This window comes from Tachyglossus aculeatus (assembly GCF_015852505.1).
Source record: "Tachyglossus aculeatus isolate mTacAcu1 chromosome 12 unlocalized genomic scaffold, mTacAcu1.pri SUPER_6_unloc_1, whole genome shotgun sequence".
In the NCBI taxonomy this organism is placed as follows: domain Eukaryota; kingdom Metazoa; phylum Chordata; class Mammalia; order Monotremata; family Tachyglossidae; genus Tachyglossus; species Tachyglossus aculeatus.
Genome location: NW_024044828.1, coordinates 17,596,332 through 17,619,308, shown reverse-complemented (window position 1 = coordinate 17,619,308; position 22,977 = coordinate 17,596,332). Strand labels below are relative to the sequence as shown.

Genomic DNA, 22,977 nt, shown 5'->3' with positions numbered 1-22,977 from the left:
GAGACAGAGAGAGACACAATTAGTGGATAGGGAGTCAGAAGGACCTGGGTTCTAATCCCAGCTCTGCCACGTCTGTTGTGTTACCTTGGCAAGTCACTTCACTTCCCTATGCCTCAATTACCTCATCTGTAAAATGGGGATGAGTGTGAGCCCCATCTGGGACAGGGAATGCGTCCAACCCAATTAAGTTATATATACTCCATCATTTAGAACAGTACTTGGCACATAGTAAGCACTTAACGAGTACTGTAACTGTTATTAGTATGAGAGAGAGAGAAAGAAAAAGAACATGAACATAGAGAACAGAGGAGGAAAAAGAGTGAGCAGGCTGCGGGGGAGAGAGAAATGCTGAGGGTAATGGGAAGGGGTAGGAAGCAGAAGCCTGAGGAGAGGAGGCACAGAAGGTGGCACGGCCAGGAAGAAGAGGGAGAGAACAGAGGAGGAAAAAGTCAGGGTGAGCAGGCTGGGTAGAGAGGCATGCTGAGGGTAATGGGAAGGGGCAGGATGTAGAAGCCTGAGGAGAGGAGGGGCAGAAGGTGGCAGGGCCAGGAGGGAGAGAAGAGAGGAGGAAAAAGTCAGGGTGAGCAGGCTGGGGAGGGAGAGATGCTGAGGGTAATGGGGAAGGGGCAGGAAGTATGTTGCCAACTTGTACTTCCCAAGCGCTTAGTACAGTGTTCTGCCCACAGTAAGTGCTCAATAAATACGATTGAATGAATGAATGAAAGTAGAAGCCTGAGGAGAGGAGGGGCAGAAGGTGGCAGGGCCAGGAGGGAGAGAAGAGAGGAAGAAAAAGTCAGGGTGAGCAGGCTGGGGAGAGAGAGGTGCTGAGGGTAATGGGCAGGGGCAAGAAGTAGAAGCCTGAGAGGAGGGAGGAGGTGCAGAAGGTGGCAGGGCCAGGAGGGAGAGAGGAGAGGAGGAAAAAATCAGGGTGAGCAGGCTGGGGAGAGAGACATGCTGAGGGTAATGGGGAAGGGGCAAGAAGTAGAAGCCTGAGAGGAGGGAGGAGGTGCAGAAGGTGGCAGGGCCAGGAGGGAGAGAGGAGAGGAGGAAAAAGTCAGAGTGAGCAGGCTGGGGAGAGAGAGGTGCTGAGGGTAATGGGGAAGGGGCAAGAAGTAGAAGCCTGAGAGGAGAGAGGAGGTGCAGAAGGTGGCAGGGCCAGGAGGGAGAGAGGAGAGGAGGAAAAAGTCAGGGTGAGCAGGCTGGGGAGAGAGAGGTGCTGAGGGTAATGGGAAGGGGCAAGAAGTAGAAGCCTGAGAGGAGGGAGGAGGTGCAGAAGGTGGCAGGGCCAGGAGGGAGATAAGAGAGGAGGAAAAAGTCAGGGTTAGCAGGCTGGGGAGAGAGAGATGCTGAGGGTAATGGGCAGGGGCAAGAAGTAGAAGCCTGAGAGGAGGTGCAGAAGGTGGCAGGGCCAGGAGGGAGAGAGGAGAGGAGGAAAAAGTCAGGGTGAGCAGGCTGGGGAGAGAGAGGTGCTGAGGGTAATGGGCAGGGGCAAGAAGTAGAAGCCTGAGAGGAGGAAAAAGTCAGGGTGAGCAGGCTGGGGAGAGGGTAGTGGGAAGGGGCAGGAGTTGGCAGGGGCCGAGGAGGCCCCTAGAGGAGCCCTGTTGAGGAATGCGCCGCCCGCCAGACCGGCCGAGCGGCCGGGAACCGGGTGCTCGCCCCTCCGCCGCCCAATCAGGGCCCTGCGAGCCGGTGGCGGGGGCGGACGGACGGACCGGCGGGCGGGCGGGAGGGAGGGAGGGAGGCGGGGCTTGCTGGCTCTGGGCTCAGCGAGTCCTCCTTTTTGCACACACACGAATACAAAGAGCCATACGACCTTCGGGTATCCTTTTTCCATTTTTTTCCCTCCTTAATCTTGTGTGCGTATATTCAAAATTAAAAAAAAAACCAACAACCTAGGAATCTGTGGCAATGTTGGGGTGAGGAAACTGTTGCTGAGGGAAATTTGCTCTTTACCCCATTTCTTTCTGTCTCTCCTTTCCTCCCCCCCTCCCACCCCCCTCCCATTCTTTCTTCTCTTGCCTGGTGAAGGATTTAAATATACAAACAAGTTGAGAGAGAGAGAGGACAGCCATGTTTAACTGTTGGCTGACAAATTTGGTAGCTTTTTTTTTTCCTTCTGTGGCTACATTTTAGGCACTGGGGAAGAAAATGGGGGCTTGAAGGAAAGTAAAAATTTTAGCTGCTTTATTTTTTTTTTTTAAATCAAATGGCTGAAGGGGAGATCTGAATTTTCACTACAGGGGCATCAAATACAGAGTGGGCAAAAGGGAGATTTGAAGTCCTCTAATTTCCAAGAATGCTTTGGGGTGCATCTAACACACGTCTCTCATACCACCAAAACCAAGTTTTTGAATGTGCAGTTTTCAAGGCCAACAGGTTGAAAATATTGGGCTATCTGGCTTTATTCCTGAGACACCATCCTCTGTTTTCCCTGGGGAAAAATTACTTGGATATTAAGAGTGTGAATCCTGCACACACTTTTTCCTTATGACAGTCTCTGTATGTGTGATTTTTCTGGAAGCGGATAATTTCCTGTTGAATATTTTTGGGTTATGTTTCTCTTTCTGTCTGTATATTTTTAGTCTGTGTATATGCGTTGTATAGAGAATTTTTTTTTCCAAAGCTGGTCACCCAAATTGGAAACGAACACTGGTTCTACATATGCATATCCACCTTCGGGACATAGAATTTTATAGTTTATCTTTACCAGGGTATGGTTTTGTATGGAAAAATAGGATTTCAGTCTGCGAGGGCAGGCTTTAGTAGTCCAAAATGAGAATTTTAGCATGATTATATTCGGGCACTTTTCTGAATTGGCTTCACACAAGGTGTTTGCATTTGGATGTGATAGCGTATTTTTTTTTAGCCCCTCTCGTAGGGACTGTACTAGAAAATAATCGCCAGGGCAGTGTAGCCTATAGGGCAGCGTGACAGGGAGTTGATTGAATCTGTGGTTCAAAACCATCTTTAAATGACTGTGTTAAAGAGTTTTGCTTTTATAGTCTCTCATTCTGAAATTTACAGCTGTGTATATTTTGGCTTTATGTGTGGTTGGGTTAGCGCGCTTGGAGTGGAAGTGGACGGTTTGATGAGATGTCATTTAAAGTTTGAGATTTGTTTGAAAAGCTCTGCAGTTGGTAAAAGAGCAGGAAAATAATTCAGGCAAGTCCATTTCTCATGCATTTGTCTCAAGGATGGGAGAATGAACCAAAAATTTTGACCAGGAGGGAATTTTTTTTTTCCTGTCCTTTCCATGTTGAATGTTCCCAGTGAAAAGTTTGTGAATCAGGTGGCTAGCTAGACATGTTATACCGATAGGAAGAGAAATGTGAAATTTCTTTTTGCAAGAGCCTGCCACTTCTTTTTGCTTATAAAACTCCGTGGATATCACTTTACAGAATCTTTCCTGAGCTGTGGGTGTCACAAGTCTGGTTTGGAATGCTATACTCCAAGTCAAAGAAGAGGTATTCAAATGGATCATATGGGAGGAAGCTATTCTTGGGATGGGATGTATAATCTCTATTTTTCCCCCTTTTCCATTTTCATTGACCAATCAATTTAATATATTGAGTGATTACCATATGAAAAGCATCTTATTGAGAACATGGAAGAGTACAATTTAGTTAGAAGATAGGATTCCTGCCTTCACTGAGCCTGAAGTCTAGAAGTAGAGACAAAATAATTTACATATAGAAGAGGAGAAAGGAAAAATGGATATGTAGATGAAAGAGTGCTTAAAGCTTTTTAAAGAGATCCATGATCTCTGAGAAATGCCAAAGTTTTATGGACCCTTAACAAAAACCATTTGGGTTTAAGTACTCAATAGTGGGTTTGAATTTTCAGTAGAATTCCCAGAGGATTATTTCATCTGTGGTAGAAATTAAGGGAAGTTGCAGTTGTTTTAATTATTGATCTCATATGCGTGTCTCACTCCTTATGAGACCCACTCTCCTAGTATCTTGAAGTTATGTTTTTGATCAGTACCGCATTAAGGAAAACTTGCATTATGGAATTCACTCAGTGTGCTCAAGCCTATAACTGTTTCTTTTGACATTATGAGGCATCCGTATGGTCATGCATAGTTGAAACAGTGTTTCCTAATTTCCCAAGAGTCAATCAGTGGTATTTGTTGAGCACTTACTCGGTGCAGAGCACTATACTAAGCACCTGGAAGAGTTCCTAGAGTGTTCTCTCACTTTACCGTGAGCTTTCTAACCAAAAGGAGTAATGTATGCTTATGTATGCGTTGTAGAACTGAATCAATCAATCGTATTTATTGAGTGCTTACTGTGTGCAGAGCACTGTACTAAGCACTTGGGAAGTACAAGTTGGCAACATATCGAGACCGCCCCTACCCAACAGTGGTGTTTAACCTTTGAAACATAAGGACTTTGCTACTGAGCTGAATTTTATTCAAATGTAAAGGCTGATGTACAACTAGGATACTGTTCCATAAAACTAAGGCCAATCACTAACCTGCTTTTCATCTTAATCGTTTTAGAGGTGAGATAGCGGCAAGTCGGGGGTTCTGTCCAAGGTGCCATATAAATTCTCTCAATTCCTGAACTCCTTATTTAGACATCAATCAATCGATCAATTGTATCTATTGAGCGCTTACTGTGTGCAGAGCACTGTACTAAGCGCTTGGGAAGTACAAGTTGGCAACAACTTAGACATCTTAAGTTTCCATCCATTGCCCCCCTTACAAAAAGTCACGCTCTTTAGAAAAGTGTGTGATTGAGGGGGAAAAAAACGGTTTAGTTTAATTATCCAGGATTTGGGGGCCGTTTTTGCTTCTGAGAATTGCCCTATTTCTCTGCATCCCTGTGTTTCTAGGGTAACCCTGGCCACCCACCAAGTGACCCTAAGTGGAGAAAAATGGCATTTCCCCCACAACGGGGTGGCGGAAATCCTTGATCCCCGTTTTTAACCGTATTTTGGTTTAATGCGGTTCAGCACTGAGCTTTCCCGACGGAGTGAGTAAACAAGCCCCGGAAATCCAAGATGGCGCCGAGGGGCCATGAAAAGGCGTCTGAAGTCGCATCCCTCCCTGGCGAGGCCCCGCCCCTCCCTGGGCTTTTGAGTGACGTCGGTGCGCAGCCAATTGCGGCGCTCCTCGCTCGGCCGACCGCCAATCGGCGGGCGGGGAGGGAAGAAGGGGGTGGGGCTTGCCCGCGTGCGCGTTAGGTACACGGAGAGGCGTCCATTCCCTCCTCCCCCCTCTCTCGGCCTGCTGTGGCGGGCGCGGTTCCCCGCGGCACACGCCGTGCAACCATGGCCGTTGACAGGGATTTCCGGCTTCTCCCTTCTTCTTCGACAGTGTTAAAGAGCCGTTTTTTCCTCAGTCTTGGCCCTCTTTTCCCATGGCCGACCGCCATTAGGCCCCTTCTGAAGCGTCTCCTCAGGCGCGTCCCCAGACGTCGCTGGGGAAACTTCCATACTAAGCGGCCCCTTCAGCATCATGGCCGCACCCTCCCTGCTTTGCCCCCCTGTAATTCCTCCTTAATTTCTCTTACAACCCCTCAAACGGAGCCAGTCCTGCCTCTCCTAAAATAATAGTTAGCGCTTAGTGCGTGCCAAGTACAGTTCTAAGCGCAAAGTCGTCAGGTTGCCCCACGTAGGGCTCACAGTCTTCACCCCCCCTTTTACAGATGAGGTAACTGAGGCACAGAGAAGTGAAGTGACTTGCCCAAGGTCACACAGCAGACAACAACAATAATAATAATGGTATCTGTTAAGCGCTTAGTGCTTACTGCGTGCCAAGTACAGTTCTAAGCGCAATGTCATCAGGTTGCCCCACATAGGGCTCATAGTCTTTACCCCCCCCCCCCTTTTTACAGATGAGGTAACTGAGGCACAGAGAAGTGAAGTGACTTGCCCAAGGTCACACAGCAGACAACAACAATAATAATAATGGTATCTGTTAAGCGCTTAGCACTTACTGCGTGCCAAGTACAGTTCTAAGCGCAAAGTCATCAGGTTGCCCCACGTAGGGCTCACAATCTTCACCCTCCCACCCCTTTTACAGATGAGGTAACTGAGGCACAGAGAAATGAAGTGACTTGCCCAAGGTCACACAGCAGACAACAATAATAATAATAATGGTATCTGTTAAGCGCTTAGCGCTTACTGCGTGCCAAGTACAGTTCTAAGCGCAAAGTCGTCAGGTTGCCCCACGTAGGGCTCACAGTCTTCACCCCCCCCCCTTTTACAGATGAGGTAACTGAGGCACAGAGAAGTGAAGTGACTTGCCCAAGGTCACACAGCAGGCAACAATAATAATAATAATGGTATCTGTTAAGCGCTTAGCGCTTACTGCTTGCCAAGTACAGTTCTAAGCGCAAAGACATCAGGTTGCCCCATGTAGGGCTCACAGTCTTCACCCCCCTTTTACAGATGAGGTAACTGGCACAGAGAAGTGAAGTGACTTGCCCAAGGTCACACAGCAGACAATAATAATAATAATGGTATCTGTTAAGCGTTTACTATGTGCAAAGCACTGTTCTAAGTGCTGGGGGGATACAAGTTGATCTGCACAGTAAGTGCTCAATAAATCAATTGAATAAATGAATAATGGCATTTATTAAGCGCTTACTATGTGCAAAGCACTGTTCTAAGCGCTGGGGGGATACAAGGTGATCTGCACATAGTGCTCAATAAATATGATTGAATGAATGAATAATAATGGCATTTATTAAGCGCTTACTATGTGCAAAGCACTGTTCTAAGCGCTGGGGGGATACAAGGTGATCTGCACATAGTGCTCAATAAATATGATTGAATGAACGAATGAATAATAATGGCATTTATTAAGCACTTACTATGTGCAAAGCACTGTTCTAGGCGCTGGGGGGATACAAGGTGACCTGCACACAGCACTCAATAAATATGATTGAATGAATGAATAATAATAATGGCGTTTATTAAGCACTTACTATGTGCAAAGCACTGTTCTAAGCACTGGGGAGTTTACAAGATTATCAGGTTGTCCCACGGGGTGCTCACAGTCTTCATCCCCATTTTACAGATGAGGGAACTGAGGCCCAGAGAAGTGAAGTGAATGAATCAGGTTGTCCCACGTGGGGCTCACAGTCTCAATCCCTATTTTACAGATGAGGAAACTGAGGCACAGAGAAGTTAAGTGACTTGCCGAAAGTCACACAGCTGACAAGTGGAGGAGCCGGGATTTGAACCCATGACCTCTGACTCCAAAGCCCGTGCTCTTTCCACTGAGCCATGCAGACAAGGAAGGGAGGCTGGGATTAGAACCCATGACCTTTTCACTCCCAGGCCTGTGCCCTATCCACTCACCATTCCCTAATGAAGATGTCTGTGTAGCTCTCCACCAGGGCCAGAACAGTGAGCCCAAACACTCTGAGGTCTAAGAAAGATCATTGATCAATCAATCAATCAATCAATCGTATTTATTGAGTGCTTACTGTGTGCTGAGCACTGTACTAAGCGCTTGGGAAGTACAAGTTGGCAACATATAGAGACAGTCCCTACCCAACAGTGGGCTCACAGTCTGATCAGCGTAGCAGACATTCCTACCCCCTGCCATAAATCCAAGCCATTAGAATTTCTGCACATGATTGACTGATTATGTCAATCCCAGTCTCCTCTCTTGGGAAAGCAGAGGAATTAACTAATCTTCTTAATGTTCATCCTCAACCACAGAGTCTTTTCATAGGGAAGCCATTGTCTATCAGGAGTTATTGGAGTGGCCACTGACGGCATTGGAGAAGAGTGGATCTTAAGACGCGTGTTTGAGTTTCTGCCCGCATCTGGAGCGGGGTTGCCCATAAAGACTCTGTAGTTCTACGGTAACCGGCCGGAAATTATAGTTTCAGTCATTTGAATCCAGCCTGGATGAAGCAGACTGGACTTTAGACTGTCCGCTCCCTCTAGGCTGTAAACATGCGGGAAGGGAACGTGTCTACCAACTCATCATCATCATCAATTGTATTTATTAAGCGCTTACTGTGTGCAGAGCACTGTACTAAGCACTTGGGAAGTACAAGTTGGTAACATATAGAGACAGTCCCTACCCAACAGTGGGCTCACAGTCTAAAAGGGGGAGACAGAGAACAAAACCAAATATACTAACAAAATAAAATAAATAGAATAGATATGTACAAGTAAAATAAAGGAAAACCCGGGGCGGAGCGCCGGATGGGCCCTGACGGGACGGGGCCCGGTGGACATTCATTCAATCAATCAATCAATCGTATTTATTGAGCACTTACTGTGTGCAGAGCACTGCGCTAAGTGCTTGGGAAGTCCAAGTTGGCAACATAGAGAGACGGTCCCTACCCAACAGTGGGCTCACGGTCTAAAAGGGGGAGACAGAGAACAAAACCAAACATACTAACAAAATAGAATAGATATGTACAAGTAAAATAAATAGAGTAATAAATATGTACAAACTCTGTTGTTACTCCCTCAAGCTCTTAGTACAGTGCTCTGCACACAGTGAGCCCTCAGTGAATAACATTGATTGGATGATTGGTTGACAGTCTCAGATTAACAGTCCCTGCAGGATTAGGATATACTGAGATCTGGGGGAATTGCCAGTTGACTGAATACCCACCTTGCCGGTAATAATGGCTAGTGAGGCCAGCAGGGTTGGAGGGTCCGGCGTTGCCGATCGGGATGGAGAACTGGCCTGGTTTATGGGAAGGAGGAGATGAGAGCTAGCCGTGACAGCTTCCATCGATCGACAGGATTTACTGAGCGCTTATTGAATGCAGAGCACTGTACTAAGCACTAATCGTATAAATACGATTGTATTTATAAATACTTGTACTAATCGTATAAATACGATTGATAAGCACTTGGAAAAATGCAATACAGTAGAATTGGTAGACAGAATCCCTACGCACAAGGAGCCTTCAGTCTGTGAGAAAGGGCTATAGATGTCTGTAAGACCTCAAACAGTTGAGACTGGAGGCAGGGACAACTCTGGGATGGCTCTAAATCCCGTCTGGGGCATCTGCTATCCCGGTAGTGGAGCAGCCAGAGAAAATGGCTTCCCAAGTTGGGCTGGATTCATAATAATAATAATAATGATGGTATTTGTTGAGCGCTTACTATGTGCAAAGCACTGTTCTAAGCACTGGAGGGATACAAGGTGATCAGGTTGTCCCACGTGGGGCTCACAGTCTTAATCCCCAATTTACAGACGCGGGAACTGAGGCACAGAGAAGTTAAGTGACTTGCCCAAAGTCACACAGCTGACAATTGGTGGAGCCGGGATTTGAACCCGTGACCTCTGACTCCAAAGCCCGTGTTCTTTCCACCGAGCCACACTGCCCACAGACAGATCAACAATAGCATTTCCTGAGCACCTGCAGCGGGCAGAGAACTGTGCTAAGCACTTTGACAATCAGTGGTATTTCCTGAGCACTTACTGCGTGTGGTGCACTTTACTAAGCGCTTGGGAGAGTACAATATAACAACTGGTAGACGTGTTCCCTGCCCACAATGAGCTTACAGTTTAGATAGGGATACAGACATTAATATAAATAAATAAATTATGGATACATAAGTGCTGTGGGGCTGAGGGAGGGGTGAATGAAGCGTGCAGATCTACGTGCAGAGGTGACATGGGAGTGGGAGAAGAGAAAACGTGGGCTTAGTCGAGGAAGGCCTCTTGGAGGAGATAGCGCTTAGTACAGTGCTCTGCACATAGTAAGCGCTCAATAAATACGATTGATGATGATGATGATGTGCTTTTAATAAGGCTTTGAAGGTGGGGAGAGTGATCACCTGTCAGATATGAAGAGGGAGGGCATCCCTGGCCAGAGGCAGGATGAAGGCGAGAGGTTGGTGGTGAGACCGACGCGTACAATAGAGCTGAGACACTGCCCTCCAGGAGTGTACAATCTAGCAATTCCCCGAATGGACTGAATTTTTCTTCGTCCCAACAAACCAACATAAACTGCAGGTTACTAGTCTGTACTTTGATTTCCCAAACCTCCAAACTCGCCTATGCTTTAAGCGGTCAACCCCTGCCTCACCCTGGTCAGGATCCTGATGAATCCCCCTCTCCATCCCCCCCATCTTACCTCCTTCCCTTCCCCACAGCACCTGTATATATGTGTATATGTTTGTACATATTTATTTCTCTATTTATTTATTTATTTTACTTGTACATATCTATTCTATTTATTTTATTTTCTTGGTGTGTTTGGTTTTGCTCTCTGTCTCCCCCTTTTAGACTGTGAGCCCACTATTGGGTAGGGACTGTCTCTATATGTTGCCAACTTGTACTTCCCAAGCGCTTAGTACAGTGCTCTGCACACAGTAAGTGCTCAATAAATACGATTGATGATGAAAGAGTCTGTGGTGGCCATTAGGGAGGCAAAAGACAAAAACGACTTCTCCAGAAAGGGACATACCATCACTTAATGCTCCGCTGTAACCTTTCCTTTTAATTTTGCCTTAACCTTTAGTTTAAGGTTTAGTTGTGCCTTCCAGTGACTGTAACGACAAGGGGATCAGTAAATGGATTTGGGTTAAATTCTTACAGGGAGTGAATATTCTGAAGGACCAAAGCTGTTTCTTTGCTGTGACCGGCTATCATTTAATAACGAAATGTAATTAAAAGGAGTCATCAAATTAAGTTTCAGCTCCTCAGAGGCACGGACATATTGGCTGTTGCCGAGATAGGTTTGCGGAGTCTAAAAAAACGAGATCTTTGGAAAATTCTAACCTCTCGCCCTCTTAACTGTGATTTTATGATATAATTTAACAGTACGAGACAGAAATTTATCTCTTGAGAAAACTGTAAACCTGCCTAAGTTTTGTCATTTAGTATGCCTGAGGCAGGAGGAGTTTTTTTTCAAGTTCTAGCCCAAGAATCGTGTAGAAAACAACGGTATTTATTATGTTCGCTGGGATTTTCCCAGTGGTCCCGAAAGAGACATTATTTTTCTTGGAGGTTTAGTTGCTTAACCGTAATAATTACAAGACAACAACAGTTTGATATATCAGAGATGTTCTCGCCTCTCCCTCAGTGGGGAATGATCATGTCAAAGAAGAAGAATCTCAGAATCCCTTATTTCACTGATGAGTCTTCCACTCCAGGAGCTCTGGTGGTTTAGAGGGAAGAGAGCAAGGATTTTTCGCCATGAGGTAAATCAACTGAACTTCCAAAGCCCATGAGGACAGACACCGTAATAACGATGGTATTTGTGCACTGTTGGGTAGGGACCGTCTCTATATGTTGCCAACTTGTACTTCTCAAGCGCTTAGTACAGTGCTCTGCACACAGTAAGCGCTCAATAAATACGATCGAATTGAATTGCGAACTCCTGAAACAATGCTAGAGCTATAGGAGGCATTATTGTTATACTAGTAATCAGTCTATCGGTGGTATTTACTGAGCGCTTCCTGCGGATGGAGCACTGTGTTAAACGCTGGGGAGAGTGCAGTCCAAGCAGCGTTAGTGTATAGAACGTGGGCTTGGGAGTCAGAAGGACACGGGTTCTAATCCCGGCTCTGCCACTTGGCTGTTGCGTGACCTCGGGCGAGTCGTTTCTCTGTGCCGCAGTTACCTCACCTGTAGAACCGGGATTAAGACTGTGAGCCCCAAGTGGGACACAGACTGCGTCTGACCCGATTATTTCGTATCTACCCAAGTGCTCAGTACAGTGCCTGGCACATAATAAGTGCTTTAAAAATACCATCAACAAAAATATAAGAGAGTTGGTAGGCATGATCCCTGCCCTCAAGGATCTTATACTCTAGTGGAGGAGACAGATGATAAACTAGGGATAGAAGAAGCCATGAAGATGGCGGCCAGGGGAAAAGGACCAGACCTGAAATCTTTTCCTTAATGTTCCAACCACACCAGATCCAGGTCGAAATACTTCTAGCCCCTGATCTGTTCCCTCGGCACAGGGGCTTCACGGATGGGATGAGCTGCCTGTGTCCGGCGGGGAGCGGCCACTGCTGACACCCCCTCGACTCTCCCGTCGTCAGGAAGAGGCGTAGCTGGACAATCCTGGGATGGTACCGGGGGGGCCCGGGGCACGGAAGGTCGCCGCTGTCCCACCCGAGGACTAGGGTGGCACAGGCCTTCCTCCCTCAAGGCTCATTCCTCCTCAGAATCCACCGCTCGAGGCCCGGACCCTCCCAGCCACCCTTGACGAGAAGAGACGGATGTTGTGCCCCGGGGGCTCCTCGCGTTCCGGGCGGTGAGGCCGGATCCGACCCGGGACCCACTCGGACGAGGTCCGGCGGCGAGAGGAGCCGGAGGCCCCCGGGGCCGCCATGTCCTTCAGTGCCACCATCTTGTTCTCCCCGCCTAATGGCAACGAAGCCAAGTGTTGCTGCTGTGCTTGCAAGAGCGAGCCCAGCGGGGGTGGCTCGGGACCACCCGGGGGCAACCCCCCGCCCTGCACCCCCATCACGGTGACCGGCCACGGCCTGGCGGTGCAGAGCTCGGAGCAGCTCCTGCACGTCATCTACCAGCGGGTGGACAAGGCCGTGGGCCTGGCGGAGGCCGCCCTGGGCCTTGCCCGGGCCAACAACGAACTGCTGAAGCGCCTCCAGGAGGAGTTGGGCGAGCTGAGGCAGGGCAAGGACTCCGCCGCTGAGGACAGCCGGGAGGGAGGGACCCACGGCCCCCCCGCCCGAGGACTCGGGGACCCTCAAGGGAAGCCCCGGGGAAGCCTGCAAGGCCTTGTCAGCCGTGGAGGAGGAGTGTGACAGCGTGGGGAGTGGGGTGCAGGTGGTGATCGAGGAACTGAGACAGCTGGGAGCGGCCTCGGCCGTGGGGCCGGGGGCCTTGGGCTTCCCGGCCGTCCAGAGGGACATTCGACTGCCCGGATGCCCGGGGGCCTCCAGCGAGATGACCCCGCTCCTCAATCCCGTACGTATGGCCTCTGGCGGTCTATCCGATCAACCCGTCATTCAACCGGGAGTATTGATCGGGTGGCGTGGCCTAGTGGAAAGTGCTCCAATCCCGGCTCCGCCCCTTGCCCTCTGGGAGACCTTGGGCAAGTTACACTACTTCTCTGGGCCTCAGTTTCCTCACCTGTAAAAGAGGATGAAATACCTGTTCTCCATCCTGCTTCAGCTGTGAGCCCTGTATTGGACAGGGATTGGGTCTGATTTAATTGTCATGTACCCCAGTGCTTAGCACAGTGCTTGGAACATAGCATGTGAATCCCACTATCATTATTATGATTATTATTACTATTCCTGGAGGCAGCGCTCCGTACTAAGCACTTGGGAGAGTTCTGTTGAGCCGCTAGGCCCAGTCCCTGCCCTCAAGGAGCTTAGAGTCTAGCGGAGAGACGAGACGCTAAAATGATCTTCAGCTAGGAGGAAGTGAATCTGGGCTTATGTAACCAGATGTAAAGATACTATGGAAAGTAGCATGTCTCGTTCTTCCCAGCCCCGCTTTCCCCTCGCCTCTCCCTTTCTTCCCGGACACCCACCTCCCCCTTCCATCCTGAAATCTCTCCCCCGATGCGGCAACAGCGGCAGACTCATGAGCAGAGGCCAGTGCGTCCCAGGCCTTCTCCCGCTGCCGTCACTGCCACCCTCCCTCAGATGGGCTGTGCTTGGTGGGGAGGCCGAGGGGGTGGGATGTCTCCTCTTTCCCTCTCCCTCTCCTCCTCTCTCCTCACGTCTCCACGTGGTATATGCTCCTCAGCAGCTGTCTCTGTTGCTGCTTCGGAGGGTCTGCCTCTCCTGGAGAGAGTGCTTGCATGTACAAGACGGTTCATTTGTATTTTATCATGGGGCCTCGGTTTGCTAAGAGGAGTTCAGGAGAGAGAGGGAGGTGGGGGGTTAAAGAAGGGAGTGGGAGACAGGTGGGAGGGAAATAAAAATTAGGAGCCGAGGCAAGTGTGGAAAAAGAAGGCCCGTACATTGGTGCTTTTGGTACTGATAAATACCTGGTATTTGGCAGAGAGAGGCCAGAGAGGTATTTGGGTGGAAGGGCACAGAATGAGTGGGAGGAGGAAGATCAAGAGAGGAGAAGGAGGAGGTCTCGGGTGGGGACGCAGAAAGAAGAGTTCAGAAGGCCAAATGGGGAAGGTCATGGAAATGGGAGAAAGTGGCAGGAGAAGAGCAGAAGTGAAGAGAGAAGCGTTGGGAATGGAAGATGGAAACAGTTTCCGGGAGGTCGAACAGAGAAAGGGACGGGAGACAGGATAAAAAGGCTGCAGTCAGAGATGGGGAAATAGAGGCTCTGTTAGATTTCATTTCCTTCTGCTCCATTGACGGTGGGGATTTGTTGGCAAATCCTGGCCGGCATCGCAAATCATTTAACTACTCATTTTCCTCATCTGTAAAATGGGGATTCAATACCTGTTTTTCTTACTCCTTAGATCGGTGCTTAGAACAGTGCTTTGCACATAGTAAGCGCTTAGCAAGTGCCATCGTTATTATTATAGCGAGCCCCGTGCGGAACGGGGATTTGATCCGACCTGGTTATCTTGTATCTAGGAAGCAGCAGTATGGCGTAATGGATAGAGCACTGACCTGGGAATCCAAAGCTCATGGGTTCTAATTCCAGTTCCACCACTTATCTGCTGTGTGACCTTAGGCAAGTCACTTTTCTTCTCTGTGCCTCAGTTACCTCATCTGTAAATGGGGATTGAGACAGTGAGCCCCATGTGGGGCGGGGACCGTGTCCGCCCCAATTTACTTGCATCCGCCCCAGCGCCTGGCACATGGTAAGCGCTTGACAAATACCATAATTATAATTACTAGTATCCCAGCGCTTAGTACAGTGCTTAGCCCAGAGCAAGTGCCTAACAGATGCCACACCTGTTATTATTACGGAGAGGGTGTGCCCTCCACATCAAGACGCAGTAGGAGGGGTCTGTCGAGCTTTCCTTCCCCTTCCCTCCCAGACTGTAGCCATCCGGCGGAGAGAGCGCGTGAGGAAGCAGATCGTGCCTGGCGGATGGGAAGCGTGGAAGTCCCAGCCCATCTGCCGGATCCGAGAAACGAATAGATAGCCTCTCCTACTCCTATACCACCACCTCCGGCCCACCCACCCTCAACATCTCTCCCACTGCACCCCTCCTGAGCTCGGCATTGTGGACAACGGGCATTTCTCATCACATCCATCTACCGCCTGGTCAAGACCAGAGCCCAGTGAGAAGAGTCAGAAAGGACTGAGCCGGGAGGGCGGGAGAGAGTGTCAGGCAGTGTCCTGTGCTTGTGTTTTCTTCCAGGCAGGGCTCCAAGCCGGCAGGATGGAATTAGATTTCACAGCGCAGAAAGCAGCCCTTAGGTCTATAAATCTCAGCATCCTCCCCCGCTTCTTCTTTCTGTGTGGGTTTTTTTTTTTTTCCACTTTCACTGTTTTGTTTTCCCGGCTGCAGAAATCCCCCCGCCTCCCTCCCTCCCTCTCTCCTTCGCCTGTTCGGTGTGTCCTTGGGTGAGAGTGTAGGTAGCCGAAATCCATGCCAGGGCACGATCCTGGTGAGGGGCCCAGCTGGGCGGGGGGGTGTCTTTGGGGTAAGAGAGGATCACATACGAATGGCGTGTTTCCCTTCCCTCCCTCCTGAGATTTCTGCTGATCCCTTCCCCTCTCCGAGTGTCTGGCTCTTATTTTCCCTTCTCCGCCCGTCTGTCTCCAAGAGAAAACATTAACTTAGCAGCAGTTCCCCTACACAAGAGCAACCCACAAATGAGCACTTGAGAGCCAACACTTGAAAACTTGCCCTGATCCTGGCACAGTAACAGCCTGACCTGAGGGAGCTGAAGAGAAGCAGCGTGGTCTAGTGGATAGAGCCCCAGCCTGGGGGTCAGAAGGACCTAGGTTCTAATCCTGGCTCCGCCACTTGGCTGCTCTGTGACCTTGGCCAAGGTGCTTCACCTCTCTGGGCCTCAGTTGCCCCATCTGGAAAATGGGGATTAAGACTGTGAACCCCGTGTGGGACAGGGACTGTGTCCAATCGGATTAGCTTGGGTCTACCCCGCGCTTAATAAAGCCCCTGGCACATGGTAAGCGCTTAATACCATAAAAAAAAAAGGAGTAAGCCTGCATGCACGAGGCAGTCGGGCGGCCGCCATCACAAGGGATCTGGTGAGGATTGGCGACTCTCACTGCTGGAGCCCTAATGAGGGGGGTGTCCTTCCCTCGTTACAGCTAATAATAATTATGGTACTCGTTAAGCGCTTACTATGTGCTAAGCACTGGGGTAGATACAAGTTAGGTTGGACACAGTCCCTGTCCCGCATGGAGCTCACAGTCTCAATCCCCATTTTACAGGGAACTGAGGCCCAGAGAAGTGAAGTGACTTGCCCAAGGTCACACAGCAGACAAGTGCGGGGGCAGGAATGGTCTCTTTATTGCTGAATTGTACTTTCCAAGCACTTAACACAGTGCTCTGCACACAGTAAGCGCTCAGTAAATATGAATGAAAGTGGCTGAACCAGAGTTAGAGCCCAGGACCTTCTGATTCCCGGGTCCGTGCTCAATCCACTAGGCCATGCTGCGCTCGGGAGGGGAAGGGCACGGCCACCGTCGGCGTAGGCTAACGGATGCTATTTTTCCATCCCCAGCTGGCGGACGACTTGGCGGCCCCCGACGGGGCCGTGCAGCGGGTGTTGCTCCCGGCCTACGCCAAGCAGCTCTCGCCGGCCACCCAGCTGGCCATCCAGCGTGCGGCCTCGGAGACGGGGCCGGAGAGCGGGGTGAAACCGCCGCCCCGGCCGGAGGACGCGGTCAGCGCCACGCTGGACGGAGCCCTGGAAGACGGGGTGCCCGGGGGGGCCGGGGAGCTGCGGCTCTCGCTGGGGCTCGCGACCTCCCCGTGCCGGGCCCGAGGGGGCGGCCAGAAGAACTCCAGGCGCAAGCGAGACCTGGTGCTCTCTGTGAGTCGGGGGGACTCCGGGACGTCCCGGCCGGGCGAGCGGGTGGGAGGGAGCGCTGATCCCCAATCTCCCCCCCAACGGAGGGACAGCTGGGGCAAGGGGAGGAACTGGCTCATTCCACAGGGACATTTGGTTCGTCTAATCCCGGCTCCGCCACTTGTCAGCCGCGTGACCTTGGACAAGTCGCTTAACTTCTCTGGGCCCTCTAGAAAATGGGGATGAAGACCGTGAGCCCCACGTGGGACAACCTGAGTACCTTGTATCTACCCCAGTGCTTAGAACAGCGCTTGGCGCGTAGTAAGCGCTTAACAAACACCAACATTATTATTTGGCTCTCGATCCCCTGGGGCCGCTGGGTTGGGGTAGCCGGGAAAAGAGGTGCCACTCGATCCTTGGGAACTCGCCCTGAGGTCTTAACTAGCACCTTAACTAGCAGTTAAGTCTAACTTAAGTCCCTCCTGGTGCAGTGTAAACCAATTTCCTCCTCTGTTTTCAGTGGAGCTCGTCCTTCATCCTTCCCTTGTCCAGACTAAGCAATCTGTTGCCCAGAGGTACCATTTCCGACCCCCTCGTTATTGTAATAGTATTTATTAAGTGCTTACCCTGAGCAGAGCGCTATACTAAACACTGGGAAAAAATACAAAGGTGGGTATTAGTCCCGGGCCCTCATAATAATAATGATGCTCCCCCCACCCACCCACTTCCCTGGGGTTACTCCTGACCCCAGTCTGATTGAGACTTTAAAAACAACAATAATAATCATTTTGGTATTTGTTAAACGCTTATTATGTGCCAAGCACCGTATTAAGCGCTGAGGTAGATGCAAGGCAATTCAGATTGGATACAATCCTGCTCCCACATAGGGTTTGCACTCTAAAAAGGAAGAACAGGTGTTTTAGCTCTATTTAGTGGATGAGGAAGCCGATGACTTGCCCATGATCACACAGCAGGCATGGGGCAGAGCAAGAATGAGAACCCAGGTCCTCCGACTCCCATGCCTAGCGTATTTCCACTAAGCCATGCTGCTTCCCTTTTTCCTTTAGGGACCGTCCCCTTGGGAATTCTTCCTGAGGTTCTTAGGTGCCGTGCTTCGCCCAGGGGGCCATAGAGGACCCCTTATCTGGGGTCATACCTCTCTTTCCCTGATTCCCGGCCCAGCATTGCCCCTCATTCATTCACGCATTCCTTCAATCGTATTTATTTCAATCAGTCGTATTTATTGAGCGCTTACTGTGTGCAGAGCACTGTACTAAGCGCTTGGGAAGTAGTGTGTGTGGAGCACTATAATAATATTGATGATGGTATTTGTTAAGCGCTTACTATGTGCAAAGCACTGTTCTAAGCGCCGGGGGGATACAAGGTGATCAGGTTGTCCCACGTGGGGCTCACAGTCTTAATCCCCATTTTACAGATGAGGGAACTGAGGCACAGGGAAGATAAGCGACTCGCCCAAAGTCACACAGCTGACAAGTGGCAGAGCCGGGATTAGAACCCATAACCTCTGACTCCCAAATCCATGCTCTTTCCACTGAGCCACTGCTTCTCTAAGCAGTCGGGGGAGTCCAATACAATAATAAACAGGCACATTCCCTGCCCCTCTCCTAACCAGAGGGGCAAAGGGGGAGAAATATCCGAGCTCATTTCTCTTCCCGAGACCTCTCGCTAATCTGCCCGTGCATGAATCCAAATAAATTTATGTATATTAAGGTCTGTCTCCCCCTCTAGACTGTGAGCTTGCCGTGGGCAGAGAATGTATCTGTTGTTGTATTGTACTCTCCCGAGCGCTTAGTACAGTGGGTTTGCACACGGTAAGCGCTCAATAAATACGACTGATTGATGAATGAATGACGGACATTCATCCCGTCTTACAGCCCGTCACAGCTGTCAGCCTGTGAGCCCACTTTTGGGTAGGGACTGTCTCTATATGTTGCCAACTTGTATTTCCCAAGCGCTTAGTACAGTGCTCTGCACACAGTAAGCGCTCAATAAATACGATTGATTGATTGATTGATCTCCAGCTTTAGCGCTGCTCACCTCCCCTAGTAAGAGGTGCCCCAGGAGCCAGCCCTAGCTTCTCCCCGCCCTCTGAGGAGCCGGTGGAGCGGGCGGCTTTCTGGGGGCCTCAGCACACTTCCCCGACCCCCTTGCCCACTCCAGGGGGATTGGGGAGGGGCCGGACAGAGGCTCAAATCAGAAGCCACCGGGGAATAGCGGGAAGGGCGGGAGGCGAGGAGGAGGGCAACCAGGCACTGCTACTTGCGAATCCACCTGGATACCTCTGGCCTGGGGAGTACTGGGCGCTTACTGTGTGCACAGCACAGTTCTAAGCCCTTGGGACAGTTTAGTAATTAATAATAATTATGGTATTTGTTAAGCACTTACTATCTGCCAAGCACTGTTCTAGGCACTGGGGTAGATTCATCCATTCATTCAGTCGTATTTATTGAGCACTTACTGTGTGCAGAGCACTGTACTAAGCGCTTGGGAAGTACAAATCGGTAACACATAGAGACGGTCCCCACCCAACAACGGGCTCACAGTCTACAAGACTGTGATAGATGCAAGGTAATCAGGTATCACATGGGGCTCACAATCTGAATCCCCATTTTGCAGATAAGGTAACTGAGGCCCAGAGAAGTGAAGTGATTTGCTCAAGCAGACAAGGGGCGGAGCCGGGATTAGAACCCATGTCCTCTGACTCGCAAGCCCGCGCTCTTTCTGTTAAGTCACACATAATACAACAGAGTTAGTAGACACGTTCCTTGCCCACAAGGAACTTAGAGTCTAGAGGCTGTAGACTGTAGCTGTAACCTCGTTTTGGGCCAGGACTGTGTCTTCTTATTGATAATAATAATACTAATAATGGCATTTATTAAGTGCTTACTATGCGCTGATATATTGTACCCCCCCCCCCCCAAGAGCTTAGTCCAGTGCTCTGCACATGGTAAGCACTCAATAAATACGAGTGAATGAATGTAAGGAAAGGCAAGACCCCCATCTGAAGCGTTTTCCAGACGGAGGGAAGACCCTCCCGTTGAGGTCTGGAGATCAGTGACTCTGTGCCCCAATGCCCATCCCCTCCGTGAAGATGCCCCGTGGACTTCCCCCCGCACCACCCGGCGTTTGATTCTGTGTTCTTCTCTCCACCAGAAACTGGTCCACAACGTGCATAATCACATCACCAATGACAAAAGGTTCAACGGATCCGAAAGGTGGGGCCCGGCGAGGTGGGTGGGAGGGAGGGGGTCAACTGCTGTGGATCAGGCCCAGAGGAAGGGACAAAGGCCGGTACTGTCTGCATCGCCGGCCTTCAGCGGAAGGCGATGGGCCAGGCTACCAAACCGGGCCGGTTCCGGGCTCGGTGGGCAACTCGGAGGAGCCGGCGGGGGGCTGGGTGTCCGGTCTGTCCGCTCGGCTGCTCACTCCCTCCCCTCCTCCTACCACCGGCAGCATCAAGTCTTCGTGGAACATCTCGGTGGTGAAATTCCTCTTGGAGAAACTGAAGCAGGAGCTGGTGAGCAGCCCCCACAATTACACCGACAAGGAACTGAAAGGTGAGGCGGGGAGGGGTGGGCGGGAGCCTGCAAGGAAGCGGGGAAGGAAGCGGGAGGCTGGGCGAAGTTGGACGGGGCCACCGTCGACAGGGTCGACCTGAAAAGGGATGAAAGGAAAGGAGGAGAAGCGGCGTGGCCTAGTGGATAGAGCACGGACCACTTGGCTGCTGTGTGACCCTGGGCAGGTCACTTCGCTTCTGTGGGCCTCAGTTATGTCATCTGTGAAATGGGAATTAAGACTGTGAGCCCCACATGGGACGTGGACTGTGCCCAACCTGATTAGCCTGTTTCTACCCCAGCGCTTAGTACAGTGCCTGACACAGTAGAATACTGTAAAAAAAAGAGGGGCAAGAGGATGTGGCTGGGGCACTTTACTACTGTCCCCTCTGACCCCTGGGACCCCTGCAGTTGTACCCTGTGTCTCTCACAGATATTGAACCCAGAACTTGCCCCACCCTCGTTCCCCACCCTTCCTCTAGAGGTTTTAAAACTCCAGAGCTCTGGAAGGGGGTCGTGAAATCCCAGAGGAGTCGGTGGGTGGGCAGGTGCCATGGAGCTGCAGCAGGGTTTTGCTGGCGGTGGAGACCCCAGCACCCAGAAATCGGGGGCCTAATTCACCCCGGCCACACCCTACTGGTGAGCTCAAATCCTTAACCTTTAGCTTTAATTCCATTTTAGCTTTAATTCTATTCTAGCTTTAATTCTATTTGTTCTGATGACTTGACACCCGTCCACATGTTGCGTTTTGTTGTCTGTCTCCCCCTTCTAGACTGTGAGCCCGTTGTTGGGTAGGGACCGTCTCTATACGTTGCCAACTTGTACTTCCCAATGCTTAGTACAGTGCTCTGCACTCAGTAAATACGATTGAATGAATTTAACTTCTCTGTACCTCAGTTGCCTCATCTGTAAAATGGGGATCAGTCAGTCAGTCACGTTTATTGAGTGCTTCCTGAGGTGCAATGAGCTGACAGTCTAGAGGGGGAGGTGGACAGACACCTGTGGCCCTGGCTCCTGCCCGGATTAGGAGATCACCTGTCCTCCCCCTCTCCTACAGGAGCCTGCGTAGCCTACTTCCTCACCAAGAGGCGTGAGTATCGCAACTCCCTGAACCCTTTCAAGGGCTTGAAGGAGAAGGAAGAGAAGAAGCTGCGCAGCCGCCGATACAGAGTAAGAGTTCCCCCGCCCTGGTCCACTCTGTGCATCCAAAATAATAATAATAATAATAATTGTGCCATTTGTGAAGCGCTTACTATGTGCCGGGCACTTTACTAAGCGCTGGAATCCAGGAATACTGGCAGAAGGGGACACCTGATGTGTATGTGTGTGTTGCGGGGGGTCCCCGGGGTCAGTCTCCCACCCCACACCCTCCCAGTGAGCCCAGGTTTTGACATATTCTGTGTATCTGCCCCGGGTCTCCTTCCCCACCGCAGCTCTTTGCTAACCGGTCCAGCATCATGCGTCACTTCGGGGCGGAAGAGCAGCGCCTGTGGAAGGACGTGACCGAAGAGCTGATGTCCGACGAGGAGGACAGCCTCAACGAGCCGGGGGTCTGGGTCGCCCGCCCCCCTCGCTTCCGGGCCCGGCGCCTCACCCAGCTGTGCTACCACCTGGACGCCAACTCCAAGCACGGCACCAAGGCCAACCGGGTGTACGGCCCCCCGTCCGAGCGCCTGCCCTCCGTGGAGGCCCAGCTCCTCCCCCCAGACCTCTACAACCCCAACTTCCAGGAGGAGGAGGAGGAGGAGGAGGAAGAGGAGGAGGACAGGCCGGAGGAGGAAGGGCCCATCTCCCTGCCCTTCGATCAGCCCCACAAGGCCTTCTGCCCGGACTTGAACTCGTTCATCGAAATCAAGGTAGAGAAGGACGAGTGAAAAGGGCCTTCCGGAGAGGAGCTGCTCCTTGCCACCTGACCACCTTCCCCGTGGGGACCACGGCTCTTTCCTCTGAGGAAGGGGCTCGACCTCTTCCCCCCGAGCCCCCGCCTATCGAGAAAGCACCCCCTCCCCCGGGGTGGGCAACAGTCCCAGTTGTCGGAGGAGAGGATGCAGCCGGGGGTGGGATGCCGGCCGAAGGGGAGGGGGCTGGGCTGGACGCAGACGGCGAGGCAGTGAGGTGTAGGAGGTCTCCGGGGGCACGGGCTCCCGCTTGTGAGGGTCGTGTCGCCTTGGGGAGACGCAGGATGGGGAGACACTGCTCCCCTCCACTTCGGGACCCCCGACTGCGGGCCTCGCTCTGTGGCAGCGGGCGGCAAGGGCTCGGGCGGATGCCGCCATCTGGTGGGCCGCTCCCTGACCAGTCTGGCCAAAGCGCTCCTGGCCCTGGGGGGCCCGACAGCCGGGCCCAGGTAGAAGGGTAAACCGAGGCCTGGGGGCGGAGGGTGACACCCCAGAGGCTGAGGAACGTTAAACAGGCCAGGTCGGGGAACACCTGCCCGTTGCCCGGTCGAGAACCAAGAGGCTGCGGACGTGCCCGGAGCAGGGCCCCTTCCCCCTCCCATCAGTCGTAGGCTCCCATCTGGGAAATTAGGGCTTAAACGGTTGGTCCTAGCATTGCCCCCTGCTCCTTCTCCCCCCAG

The 22,977-nt window shown here is 51.2% G+C and overlaps 1 protein-coding gene across 1 annotated transcript; it reads left to right on the top strand.

Moving 5' to 3' along the window:
- The first annotated feature begins 1,779 nt into the window (after positions 1-1,779).
- C12H14orf93 (chromosome 12 C14orf93 homolog) lies at positions 1,780-22,951 on the top strand. The gene is given in 8 exon segments (XM_038741328.1): positions 1,780-1,819; positions 11,858-12,630; positions 12,632-12,877; positions 16,537-16,848; positions 19,999-20,060; positions 20,299-20,402; positions 21,457-21,569; positions 21,833-22,951. Coding segments are annotated over 7 exon segments (1,632 nt in total). The 5' UTR covers positions 1,780-1,819; positions 11,858-12,276; the 3' UTR covers positions 22,274-22,951.
- Positions 22,952-22,977: the final 26 nt, after the last annotated feature.